Source organism: Mixophyes fleayi, chromosome 6 (assembly GCF_038048845.1).
Source record: "Mixophyes fleayi isolate aMixFle1 chromosome 6, aMixFle1.hap1, whole genome shotgun sequence".
Taxonomy (NCBI): domain Eukaryota; kingdom Metazoa; phylum Chordata; class Amphibia; order Anura; family Limnodynastidae; genus Mixophyes; species Mixophyes fleayi.
In genome coordinates this window covers 208,991,069-209,005,420 of record NC_134407.1, presented here as the reverse complement: position 1 = coordinate 209,005,420, position 14,352 = coordinate 208,991,069, and the positions used below count along the sequence as shown (strand labels likewise).

At 39.5% G+C, this 14,352-nt stretch overlaps 1 protein-coding gene across 4 annotated transcripts; it reads left to right on the top strand.

Moving 5' to 3' along the window:
• The first annotated feature begins 3,151 nt into the window (after window positions 1-3,151).
• LOC142095269 (oocyte zinc finger protein XlCOF29-like) lies at window positions 3,152-13,336 on the top strand. 4 transcript variants are annotated; one of them, XM_075178209.1, is made up of 6 exons: window positions 3,152-3,403; window positions 5,480-5,606; window positions 6,857-7,045; window positions 8,517-8,577; window positions 11,121-11,227; window positions 12,222-13,336. In XM_075178209.1, exons 2-6 carry the CDS (start codon window positions 5,535-5,537, stop codon window positions 12,243-12,245), a joined length of 453 nt encoding a protein of 150 aa, XP_075034310.1. In that variant the 5' UTR covers window positions 3,152-3,403; window positions 5,480-5,534; the 3' UTR covers window positions 12,246-13,336. The 4 variants fall into 4 exon arrangements, with proteins under 4 accessions (XP_075034310.1, XP_075034311.1, XP_075034308.1 ...); XM_075178210.1 differs by lacking the exon at window positions 12,222-13,336 and adding an exon at window positions 11,713-11,776; XM_075178207.1 differs by lacking the exon at window positions 12,222-13,336 and having other exon boundaries at window positions 3,160-3,403; window positions 11,121-12,163.
• Window positions 13,337-14,352: the final 1,016 nt, after the last annotated feature.

Here is a 14,352-nt window from a genome sequence, read left to right as displayed (position 1 = left end):
TATGTTTTATTGCACAAGCCACATATGTCTTTGGCTGCAAAGGATAATAGCTGTTGTCCCTCCAAGGACAGACCTATTGTCTTTAGGCAACATACATCAAAATTATAGTTTTCATAGTCCATATTTGGGGAGCCCTCTGTAGAAGTTTATTACCACTGGAACCAGACACATGACTTGTGTCAACAATAGACACCACTCCCATAAGCAAGCTATGGAGATAATGTATGTCCCTATGCATTTCATATAGAATAATCATGTTTCCTATGTAGTGTCTACTGGAACTATTGTCAAATATCTGGTATATTGTAGAAAAAAGTTATATTATAGAATTTACTAGAAGTGTTTTTGAACAAAAAGGCAATAAAACAGATTAGCATACCAACACACTTCTTTCAGAGAGGTCACAGTGAAGGGGGCTTTGGCCAAAGAAGAGAATGTTTAAAATAAATGAAATTCATTTAGAAATTGTCACTTCTTGGGGTGCTGTCCTCTAATAAATTGCCCAGATCTTCTAGTCTTCCCCAAACAGCAGAATTACGCAGAGTACATGAATATGCTATGACTGTTTCTGATTTGATCTAAAGAAAAACGTTTTATTCATTTATATTTCTGTATCTTGATTACCATCACTAATTTTATTCATTAATTAATCTGTCTTTTGATGTCATATTAAACACCATTTAATAATGTTCTGTCTTTGTGCTCTTGTAAAATTCCCATGTCAGATAGGCTTGGATTATTTTTATAAGGCTGCATTCAAACAGGGAATTGTTTGTGTATTTTCACTCTTGAAATAAATCTTAGCAGAGGCAGAACTGGATGTTTAGTAGTGAATAAGACATAATTTGGGAGGATTTTAGTCCTTTTTAGACAGACCAGGTGGTTTTGTTTTGATTAACCCTTGCACACCCACATGTCACGTATACTTTGTTGGGTCAGCCTCCTGACTGTATAACCTGTGCCCTCCATCCTTAATGCATGGTCTCATCATCCACCTCCAGACTGTATAATGTATGCACCAAATATCTATCGTATAATCTCATCCACTGCCTACTTATTAGACTAATGATAAGGTACTTTTTACTAGTGTTATCAATCTCCATCTCAATTAGGGACTCGACTTCTGTCCTATCAGTCTCCTTGACAGGGTACCCAACACTAGTCCCACGAGTCTGCTACTACACTGGGAACCCGACACTAGTCCTACCAGTCTGCTACCAGACTGGGAACCCGACACTAGTCCTACCAGTCTGTTACTAGACTGGGAACCCGATACTAGTCCTACCAGTCTCCTACTAGACTGGGAACCCGATACTAGTCCTACCAGTCTCCTACTAGACTGGGAACCCGATACTAGTCCTACCAGTCTCCTACTAGACTGGGAACCCGATACTAGTCCTACCAGTCTCCTATTAGACTGGGAACCCGATACTAGTCCTACCAGTCTCCTATTAGACTGGGAACCCGATACTAGTCCTACCAGTCTCCTATTAGACTGGGAACCCGATACTAGTCCTACCAATCTGCTACTAGACTGGGAACCCGACACTAGTCCTACTAATCTTCTACTAGACTGGGAACCCAATACTAGGCCTACCAGTCTCCTACTAGACTAGGAAGCCGACAGTAGTCCTACCAGTCTCCTACTAGACTGGGAACCCGACACTAGTCCTACCAGTCTCCTACTAGACTGGGAACCCAACACTAGTCCTACCAGTCTCCTACTAGACTAGGAAGCCGACAGTAGTCCTACCAGTCTCTGATATGCACTACAATTTTGATGGTCAATTAAGCCATTTTAAATCTGTTAGCAAATCACAGAATTTCAGCTATGATGGATAGTAAAGATGCTCAGATGATTTATTTATTTTTTTGCAGCTAAAGATATTCACTATAATAATTAATATGACACATGCAAGGAGACCTACATAGCTACTCATTGTTGGCAGACATTTTGTATTGCGCCATGTCTGTAGTCAGTGGAATATAAACATGTTTTACTGCACAATGGTCAGAACCATTGTAAGGTAAAAAAAAACATCATGTTTTTTTATTTAATAACTTAAATGTTAAAATTTTCTGATAGTTATGAACCTAATTAGCAGTACATTTATAGGTCTAGAAATGAATTGAAAAGAGATACATCAGACAGATTAAATGACAAGGTAATAGGAGTTGATAGGAAGTAGAAAAGAAGCAAAACATCTTGGTGCCAGGACTATAGGAACAAATGTGTGATAAATAGTCTGTGGACTTTTCTTCTATATGGAATGTTGAGCTGAGTGAGGTCGTGATGACATCACAATGGTAACTACTAACTGCTGATATGAGGCTTCAAGATTCCACCCTCTCTCACATACAACCAAGACACTCGCTGACCCAGCACCTGCATACATGACAAGCTTTCAGGCACATACCCACTACATTCTCTGCACCTTGCCACCCTCTGTAATATTATTCAAAAACCTGAAGCCATGTTGCAGAAAAAGGCCCCCATTATGTAAGTATATTGTCAAAAGAAAAAACCGTACCCCATTTGGACCTTGCTGCAGACTTGGAGCTTGATTATCCTAAAATATGACCTTGTTTGATTATTCTAAGATTTGTGGTTCTAGCAGAATGCCACTAACTATTGCGATTTAAAAAGGGGGTGGCTTTAGCAAAGTGCAACAGCATATGGAGAGTATGCCCAATCTGTATTGGTTTCCCAGATTGACCATTTTATTAGGTTTCAAACAGAACCAGGTGGCACAGAAAATGGTTTGCTAAGTAGGATACAATTGGATTAGCATTCAGTGTATATTCAAAAGGCTAGTAGAATATTACAGTAATGTATTAAATATGACATTAACATCATTAATTCTGTGAACTGAAGATACAGCTCGATTTAATATTGCAAAGTTGCGCTGCGAAAACACTAGGTGGCGCTGTTCCTACGGTAATATACTGAATGCGCTAATGTAGTTTATAAACCGTGAACTAGGGACGGCTGCGACTCTGTAAGCCATTTTGGCAAAGCCAAAAGTAAATCAAAACGTATGAGGCTCCGTAAAAATGGCTGACGCTGAAGACTTCTATTTATATAATTGGACCTTTTTGTTTTAATTTGCTGGTAGGAGACCAAAATGACTGCTGTCTTCTGGTCTCCAGTATAGTTATTAAGCTGGTAATTGCGTTCACTTGTATTATTCTTGGGAAAACTGATCTGTAGTCTGCTCTACATGTCACACAGTAGTGGAAAGATCCTGCCTCTTATAGCTATAAACCATACACAGACCTCGAATTCCCCGACATAAGATAAACTACATGTCCCATCATCCTTTGCACGCTCCACACGCTGTGAGGTAACAATACAGTGTCAGTAACACAATTCTGTGGATGAGGAAGACCTGCTGCTGCCCAGGTGTGTTGTGAGTCTGACATTACATCATTACTGTACATTCCACAACAGGCCTAGGCAATGTGTGGCTTGTAATGCATGCTGGGACTTATAGTTCCACAGCAGCTGGAGACCCACAGGTTGCCTACCTCTGGATTGCCAATCATCAAACAGAGTAGAACGGGGGTTCTTAACCTGTGGGCTGCAGACAAAAACATGGGTCCTCATGATCATCTTCTGCAAGACTACTTTGTACTAATAAGTAAACAAGCTGCTTATATAAGGTTGTAGTCTTCATATTTTCCCTTCACTGACAGCTCTGCATCATCCCATCCTTGTACACTTTAACAATGCGTCAATGTGACACAGGTGGTATAGGTGGGGATGTCTGATCCAGTTTTGTGAAATTGTATCATATAAAGCAACTATGTAACATGTATTTTATAAAGTGTTATTATTGTGGCATTAATGAAACCATGCCATTTTGTTTCTTATTGGTGTAGGCAGTACCGATTTTGAGCGTATCATATACAAAATCACTCTGCGCACAGGGACATACGCCAGTCAACTTAGCCATGTTCGCTGCGTCTTCAAACGCAAAGGACTCTTACTACAGCCTACTGTTACGGGAAGCGGCATTTTGCCGTAGTCACTGTACAGTTCCATATTCAAGTGCATGTAGCCACGTCTGAATCCAGCTCTGGGCATCTCAAAGTTACTTGTTTTTTTCTGCCGTATCATTTGCTCCAGTTACAGGGCTAGTCTAAGTCCTGATCACTAGTGATGACAGTCTCAAATGCATGCTATAACGTGTTTGCAATCACAAGCAACTGTCAAAATATTTTATGCTCAGTAGACATTAACAACATCCTAATAAATATATTTAATGGGGAAGGGGGGAATTTTTATTTTTTTTTATTTTTTACAGTGATCATTAATGCCTTTATTATCTATTGCTGCCTTTAATTCCTTATATTTTTTTCTGAGTGTTCTTTTGCAAATTTATAATGCCATACTTGCCAACCTTTGAAAAATTAATTCCAGGAGATCCCGGGCAGGGGGCATGGTTGGAGGTCAGGATGGGTGGGGCGCGTTTTATTGCGTCATTTTGGCCCCGCCCCCATGTCAAAAAGGCCTTTTTTGTCGTGGGGTGCGGGGCCAAAAGACGTGATTCATCGACAATCGCGTCATTTTGACGAGCAAGTTGCAGTATGCGGGATTAGGGAGCATGGCCATTTCTCTTCAGTCATAAATGGTGAAGAGTCAAGGAAGAATAGTTTGAATGATTAAAGAACCCAACAACAGTATCTGGCTGCTAAATATATAATATCTTCCACCATATCCAGATATGAGTGCCTGTGTACTGTTTTATGATGTGTATGTCTATATCATGTGTACTTCTCGTTTATCATTATAATATGTCACAATCTCTTTTCTAGCCACTTAAAGATGGCTTCAGTCAGGGGACAACGGCAAAATTTAGCTCTGGCTTCAAGTCCTTATAATACACACCAGTCCTACAATTTATACTGTTGTCACTAGCTCTTACCATATGCACAATGGACATCTACAGTTGTATTTTTATTTAGAGGAAAACCAGCTTAGGTTACTCATTGGCCATCTTTTGCAAGAAAGCAACACTCATGGGGAAAATTTCACATTGAATGTGGCCCTTCATATCAATATAATGTTGTCTATAGTGAGATTTAGGGCTAGATTTACTAAGCTGCGGGTTTGAAAAAGTGGGGATGTTGCCTATAGCAACCAATCAGATTCTAGCTATCATTTTGTAGAAGGTACTAAATAAATGAAAGCTAGAATCTGACTGGTTGCTATAGGCAACATCCCCACTTTTTCAAACCCGCAGCTTAGTAAATCTAGCCCTTACTCCCTTTCATTCTGAGCTATGCAGTGTCCCTTCAACCTGGGTAGCAAGTAGTGGTCCTAACCTACAGCTAGGATTTATTAAATGTTGAACTTGTTGACTTCTGCCTTTTTTTTCAAGCACAAATGATTAACTCTGTAATTATGACTATTAATCAGAATATGTGACCTTTAAGTTGATATTGATGTGTTTAAAAACAAAATGTTTATCTGCAGAGCTGCAAAAGTCCATCACAAGGACTGGAGTCCATAGCGTTTGACTAGCTGTCTGATGATGAAAAACCAGCTGGCTGAGAGGGTCCTCAATCTCATCCTGGAGTTCGTCTACTTGATGACTGGAGAGGTGAGGGCTTCTGGTGTATCAGATGAACTCAACTGTACGGTCATTGGTCACATCTTGCAATGATTGGAAATGAGTTCTGGTCATATAATAAAGCGCGTCTGTAAAATAAAGGGGGCACTCTAAGAAGGAGATTGACTCCTATATCTGCAATCAGACTTGTTTAATAGGGTAATAATAATAATAATAATAATAATGAGTTGTCCTATGTCTTTGACTATCCATCATCGTGTAAGTGCAATTCTTATTGTACCCTTGTAATAGAAAGACTCCAAAAGATCAATTATTTTCTATCTCCTTAATACAGCGCCCCTGTTTTATCATAGATGTCTGTTTTACCTGAATGACGGTGAATCCTGGGAGACCAGTTGTAGTGTTTAACCTGCAGGTTGTCACGACTATGTAGATTAGAACTGAGAGCAGGTGATTTCTACATTTACAACCATTGATGGTGATACATTTTGTAATCTATCATCATCATCATCACCAATTATTTTTATAGCGCCACTGATTCCGCAGCGTTGTACAAAGAACTCATTTACATCAGTCCCTGCCCCATTGGAGCTTACATTCTAAATTCACTAACATACACAGACAGAGAGAGAGACTAGGGTCAATTTTTTTTTTATAGCAACCAATTAACCTACCAGTATGTTTTTGGAGTGTGGGAGGAAACCGGAGCACCCGGAGGAAACCCACGCAAACACAGGGATAACATACAAACTCCACACAGATAAGGCCATGGTTGGGAATTGAACTCATGACCCCAGCGCTGTGAGGCAGACGTGCTAACCACTGAGCCACCGTAGCAGCAATTTTCCATTGTAGGATTGTTCTCTAATAGTAGATCTTGTGGAAAGAGTGTAAACAGTGGCTTGCACAAGTGTCATCCGCGTAGGGAAACATATGCCCTGCTTGAACATGTGTTTGGTTTATGATTAATATGGCAAACATTAAGCCACTTTCAGGTTAGACCACTTTTAAACTATTATGTTCAGGGCAAAATATGAAGAAGATATTTGTTTCACTTTAAGCAGAAACTTTATATTGTTCCTTTTTACAGTTGAAAGTTTTGTTAGGGACCAGCTGCACCCCGGTATACTATGCAGGATCCGGGCTGCTTGTTTCATTCCGATCATGTCACCTGCAGAAGCAACAACTCTGTCTGCTAAGCAGTCATTGGCTCCGGGTCCTCAGCTCTGCTTCCAAATGTTATTTTTGACATCTGTATGACTATGTCTGTTCATGTTTAGGAATACATAGTTGTGAAGAGGTCAGGAGAACATGGGGCACCCAGCAGCAGCCCCCATATATCAGGAGGACTGAACAAGGCCCAGAGCTCCATCATGGAACCTCCACCTCACTCACTGATACATGAGAGAAACAATGACCTGAAGATTCTAGAACTCACCAACAAGATCATTCACCTGCTGACTGGAGAGGTGAGCACACGTTAATGTTTTTGGCGGAAACCATGTTTAGGTGAAGAGTTATTTATTTATTATTTTGTTCGTAAATTTGAAACATGCAAATTTTACAAATTGGAACTATGCACAACAAACTCTACTTCATTGACATTGGTTAGGGTCACACAATAGGTGTCGCTATTATCAGTCCTTTGATAAATACTTAATCCACTGCCGACATAGTAAAAACTCTTGCAATGCCAGAGTGGAGCAGTTTATAGATTTACATTTTTTCCTTTAGCCTTACACCCTACCGGCATGATAGGGTGTAAGGCTAATGTTTAGGGTGTAAATGTGATTAGTCACATTTATGATTCTGAAAACAATACTTGCTTCTTGGCTTCTCAGGGATACACCACCTGTTGTAGAATATTATTAAACAATGGATCTTAGTGTGGTTTGCCAAAGAAATTCTTGTGTTCATCTTTTGCTCTGGTTGGTTTCTGAAATGAGGAATTTGTAAAGCCTCCGTATAAAAAAAAAATGAAAAAGGAGAAATTCGGTCTTCGTGTCCCTCGATGTAAATGCCTTATGTTGTGTCTGTACCAGGAGTGTCTATGATTATATGTATAGCCCCAATTTGTTTTATTGAGGGAAAAAAGTTAAAATGCAGATAAATTATGTAGCAAATACTAAAACAATTGGGGACAAACATAGTAAACTGATAAACAAACTGGGTAAAAAGGACAAAGAGGTGAGAAGGACCTGCTCGCAAGCTTACAATCTATTGGACAATGGGAGTTGACACATGAGGCTAGGGGCTAGATTTACTAAACTGTGGGTTTGGAAAAGTGGAGATGTTGCCTATAGCAACCAATCAGATTCTAGCTTTCATTTATGTAGTGCATTCTACAAAATGACAGCTAGAATCTGATTGGTTGCTAAAGGCAACATCTCCACTTTTTCAAACCCGCAGTTTAGTAAATATACCCCTAAGTCTTCACTTTGCATTTTTGCCCAGCCAGACTGCAGAGGTAAAAGGACTCATAAGCTAAATGATCCCGTCACACAACAATGTTGGTCAAGGGGTAGTTGTCTTGTGTGAAATTGTGTAACGGGTGGTAATAGGCTAATGTAGTAAGGTTTAAGAGCGTGGTTGAGGAATATTATAAGCTTGTCTGAAGAGGTGGATTTTCAGAGGACGCTTGAAAGTTTGTAGACCAGAGGAGAGTCTTACTGTGCGAGGGAGAGAATTCCATAGAGTGGGTGCCGCCCGGAAAAAAGTCCTGTAACCGGGAATGGGAGGATGTAATGAGTGTGGATGAGAGACGCAGATCTAGTGCAGAATGGAGTTGCCGAGTTAGGAGATATTTTGAGACAAGAGAGGAGATGTATGTTGGTGCAGCTTTGTTGATGGCCTTGTAGGTTAGTAAAAGTATTTTATATTGGAATGCCTTTTATGATGACTCATCAGATAAAGTTTCGTTTATTTCCATTTTTTGGGCAGGACTGGTTAAGTTCAGAGGAAGATCTCCAATTGGAAAATGAACAGCCGCTCCGCTCACCTGGTAAGGCTATTTTTGATAACAGACCATGATGTTGAGTGATATATCGCGCATATGCCACACAATGTGGGATTGCCCCTGCAGCCGACACTAATGTAAATGCACTGCCCAAAATATGTGACATTTGTAATTAAATATGATTTTTTTTCTCCTTATTTGACCGTTGCCGCTTTCTCCCCAAATCCTGTCTGTCAAAGAGGGCTGGCTACTCATACACCATCTTTGCAACATATTTAGTAAAATTCTTGCAACTCACCTCATTGTATTCCTGGCATAGGGCAGGCGCAAGACACACATCGATAGACGCTGTTGAACATTTCTATAAATGAGGATCACCAAATCTGTCTGTCGTATTTCACCTGTGACCCCATTTTTAAGAACTGTCCCTAGGTTCTTGAAATTGCTCTGGGACAAAGAATTATGGCAGCATTGTGCTGCGTAGCTTATACCACATTCACATATTCACATTATTGTCTCAAAAGCTGAGAAAATATAAAAGGGTGTTAAAAATGTACTAGTGGCCAAGGGATTGTCCGAGTTAGGATTCTCCATTTTTAGAAAAGGTCATAGGGCTGTTTCACCCGCTGTATGATCAGCGCAGTAATCCACAAGCGCAAAGGCAGCAGCTGTTGGGATCATTGATCCTTACGCCAAAGTACTACTGAGATAGATAGTACTACTAGATCTGTAACCAGGGGCGGATCTAGAATTTTTTTCTACCCCGGGCGATGTAGGGGGGGGGGCGATTTAAGCCCCGCCCCCTTTCTAACTTCTAAGGCTGCCGGCGGCTGCACAGTATGTGCAGGTCCGTTCGGCAGTGATAATGTGCTGTCCCGCTGCTCTGATTGTGTTTAAAACATAATCAGAGCAGCCGGGCAGCATATTATCACTGCCGAACGGACCTGCACAGTGTGCAGCCGCCGGCAGCAAGCCCCTGCTAGGGGGGGGCGATCGCCCCCCCCCCTGGATCCGCCACTGTCTGTAACACAGAGAAAGATACCCTCAAGCCAAGCCATCTGGAGTCATTTTCATGATGGCCTCAAATGGGTAAAAGAAAACTGTCATAATCAGCGAGGTTGAGGAAAAGTCCATTAAAGGCTAACCCCACATAAAACAAAAAAGAATAGTTTTGGATGGAGTTCAACGAGTTAAAATGAAAAACATGACCTTACTCAACTTAAGTGCACCAGATCTACTGGGGTCTCCAAGTCTGTTAATGCTGTCACAGACCATCACTACTCTCCTCTTACTACTCGTGCTGGTTCAACGGTTATTGATGCCCCCTATGGTGAACTTACAGTGAAATTCCCGTAGGTGTTCTAGAAGAGAAAAGAGTCATTGAGGGCTCCAGCAGATAAAGCGATCAGCACATCCAAGGCAAGTAAGGCTTTGTCTTTAGATAAATACAAAACCAGGTGCGCCAAGGAAACCATCTGTAGTAAATACATAAAGTTAAATAAAATAAAAGATGGCGGGCTTGGTCTAAAATACAAATAGTATTTTATTATAACCAATATAAATAATAATAATACATAAAACTGGAATAAACCACCAACAGTGGAATAGTATAAAAACTGCCTCTAAAAGAGGATATGTTTATGTATTGTATTATACATGTCTGCAAATGCAGAAATAACAATACATTTAGATGATAAACATTTATAATAGAGTATTCATAATAGTCTTCAGTCTTCTATTATAAATGTTTATCATCTAAATGTATTGTTATTTCTGCATTTGCAGTGATCTCCAAAAAGGTATAATGGATGGAATAATGATACATTACATGGTCAAACAGTCTACTTTTTATACAGATTTACACAGATACCCTGGCAGGACATAATTCAGCCTCCTGCCCCTCTAACCAATCCAGGTGCTTCATGCAGCCTGCACATAAATCAGCCTGGAGGGGTTGAACACCTTTTTACATTGCTACTTGCTGCATCACAATGTGTGAGGTTTTATATTGAAAGTTTACTATCAAGATTTAACATTTTTTTCTAATCTTGCTTTTAACACATTTTAACTTGCAAAATTCACATTAATCTGTGATCACTTGCTTCCTGAGTCTTTCACATATAGGAAGTCTTGCAGCAAGTCTAATTAACCCTCCTGTGCTTTCAGGCTCAACAGACATGTTGGTCACTCGCTGATGAAAAGGTCTAATTAACATAAGATTACCTGTCTCCAGACAGTTGCAAAAACACATCCACACATATGCTTACTTGGAATTTCCTATAGAAAAGTTACAAAACCCAAACATGACTAATCAATACCACAAAAATCAGTACATTTCTAATACACAGTATTAAAAATCAGTACATTTGCAATGATATAGGCGCACTGCGCTAATAATTTAAATATATTTATATGATCCAGCCACACACCCCCTTAGCTGGATGAGTTCCCAACTCTAAATGAGGCCCTATGTGTTTTACCAGAGCACTTACAAAATGTTAATCTACATTAGAAACATGATATAATTCCCTATTTAATTTACATTTTTGAAGTATATTGCCTAATTCCAAATATATTCTCCCTAACAGATAAATGTCTTCTAGAAAATGCTCAAGACAGATTTTTCAGACCCTATTCTGCTCCAGGTGGAGGAAACAAGCATAAAAGAAATATTGGGAAAAAACTGGGAAGAAAGGTACTTGCTGTAAATAAGCCAATAAAAAATAAGAATCGAAATGTTACTGTTGAATTGGTCTCCAGTGAGGAAGGAAGTCTCACAGCCACAAAGGTTTATACGACCGCGGATCATATGCAGTCTACACCTCCTAAAATCACAGATGACTTAGTGAAGTGTGAAGAAGGAAATCTCACAAACACTGAAATTAATACACCCACGGATCATACACAGACACAATACGTTTGTTCCGAGTGTGGTGAACCATTTATTCCCATGTCGAATATCATTCAAGATGCAGACAATACAGGAGAGAATATGTGTGAAAAATGTCACAAAAAGATTTCTGTTTTAGTGCCTGATAAAAGTCGCAAATTGCACAAAACAATCTTGTGTTCGAATTGTGGGAAACATTTTAAGAGTAGGGGCAAACTAGTTGTACACATGAGGAGTCACTCTGGAGAGAATCCACTTTATTGTTCTGATTGTGGTAAATTTTTTTCCAGTAATTCCAAACTTGCCACACACCAGCGGATTCATACAGGCGAAAAACCGTTTGTGTGCACAGAATGTGGGAAATCTTTTTCACAGAACTCTAATCTCAGTACTCATTTGAGGACCCACACAGGGGAGAAACCGTTCACATGCCCTGAATGTGGGAGATGCTTTGCGCGGAGGTTGCTCCTTCTCGCACACCGAAGAACCCACACTGGCGAGAAACCATTTTTTTGTCGAGAATGTGGTAAATATTTTTCCAGCCGGTCATATCTAGTGACACACCAGAGGATTCATACTGGGGAGAGGACGTTTTCTTGCTCTGAATGTGGGAAAAGTTTTGTGCTAAAGAGCTATCTCAACAGCCATTTGAAAACCCACACAGATGACAAAAAGTTTGCTTTACAATAGTAAAGTTTTTGGGTTTTTGTTTGTTATTTTAAATGTGGCCTCACAAGGCTTTCTGTGATCTTTTGTAATTCCTGTCATTTCATATAATGTTTGGTGTGTTTTACCACAGGCCTTGCCTGATCCATCTGTCTGATTGTATGTTCTCAAGAAACAGACTGTCTACTTCTAGAATGGTATTAATAAAGATTTGGGATAGACATCCAGTATGATGTAGCCTATAACCTTCTCTATTTCAGTCCCCCTCAATTAAAAAAAACTGAATATTCATCAAGAGGTTTCTACCAAGGCTTTAAAGCTTTCCCTTTTCTGCAATACACGGAACATGTGCAAACTGCAAATTGTATTCAGCCAGCAGGACAGCCACTACCAGCAGCTAATTTGCACTGTGTCTAAGGAAAAGTGTCTAAAGTCTCAAGACAGAGGGTGGGCCAGGGTTTTGTTATTGATTTACTATAGGGTAAAATGTTTGTTAAAAAATTATACAGTGCATATAGGCTTTACTGTTAGATTTATTTTTCAGATCTGCATGACCGTTCGTTACATGTTAAATTATTTGTTTGTAATAGAATCATGTTCATGAATTTGTACTTATGACATATGTCGTGTTTGCCATTTCACTTGAAATTAAAATGGTCTGTTTATCTTTGCAATTTTAACTGGGTTACTGTAACGGATTTTAAAACATACCTCAATAATTCATGAATTCTATACTGTAGCAGTGAAGTCCTCTTAGAAAAACTGCTTTGTTCTATGTTGACAATGCTCTGCATTTGTGTTTTCAACGTATCATGTGCTAGATAGCTTGGTTATTATAGATGCTACTTAATTGAACAGGAGATTGTTTGTTTGGTTTATGATCACTGTGTAACAATGTCTACATAAAGTTGTTTTATTTGATGTAATCCAAAATGTAACACAATTATTCCCAGTTAGCCAAAACGACGGACACATTTGCTCTGCTCCCTGGATGGAATATAAATGTTCCCAGCTGTGTGTCCTATATCATAGACAATGACAATAAACAACTTTACCCAGATATATAAATGCATGGCAAAAAAAGCATAGATGGAAGTGACAAAGAAACAACAATATATTTAGTAAAAGTTGCTTAAACACAATCAAATAAATTAAAGTCCTCCAGAAATAGAATCTCTTGTAGAGAGGAACACTAACGACAAAAGTCTCTGCAGGGTTTTGAATTTACATGGTTCAAACCTGATAACAAAAAAGTATATCGTACAAAGTGGGTACATTTAAACGCACAGTTGTCCTGTTTTTTGAAAAAAACATATGATTTACCTAATTTCATTATAAAGAAATATATCTATATAAATAACAGCTTTAGTTAAGTCTTTGACAGTGCCTCCTCTTACATGCGTGTATAAATATTATCACACCCCAACACCAACAAATATTTGGATCATTCCTTTTCTCACCTGTAGGTGGCAGTACATTGGTTTCTTATCAGGTATTTCTATAGAGGGAAGGAGAGGAGGGGGGGTATAGAATGGACTACTGGTACCGGCATGCTCTTTGCAAACAAATATTTTTACCAAAAGACAGAAGATAAAAACACACAATAAGGGTAAACTTCATTAATCTACTCTTGCTATGCTTCTTTAGGTGTGCAGAGTGCCTAATGGAGCATGTAAAAGCAATCTGTGCCTAGTTTTGCAGGTTGGGTTATGCTTCGGAAAATAACCTGGGTGAAAACGGTCCGTGGTCAGCGTGGGGGGTCACGAGTTCAATTCCCGACCATGGCCTTATCTTGGTGGAGTTTGTATGTTCTCCCCGTGTTTGCGTGGGTTTCCTCCGAGTGCTCCGGTTTCCTCCCACACTCCAAAAACATACTGGTAGGTTAATTGGCTGCTATCAAAATTGACGTGTGTGTGTGTGTGTTAGGGAATTTAGACTGTAAGCTCCAATGGGGCAGGGACTGATGTGAGTGAGTTCTCTGTACAGTGCTGCGGAATCAGTGGTGCTATATAAATAGATGATGATGATGATGATAAAAACCAAAGCTATTGATAAATGGTCTACTCCATGTGTTGTTAAAGCGGTTCAACTCTTCATTGGTTTTGCCAGCAATCACCAGTCTTTCATCCAAAATTTTTCTAAAATGGTGACTCCCATCACTCACCCACAAGAGTTGCATTGGTCTAGGAAGGCTCAAATCACCTTTACAAAGAAAGCCTTTAGCACACCTGGACCATATGCTACCAATGACCTGAGATAGACAC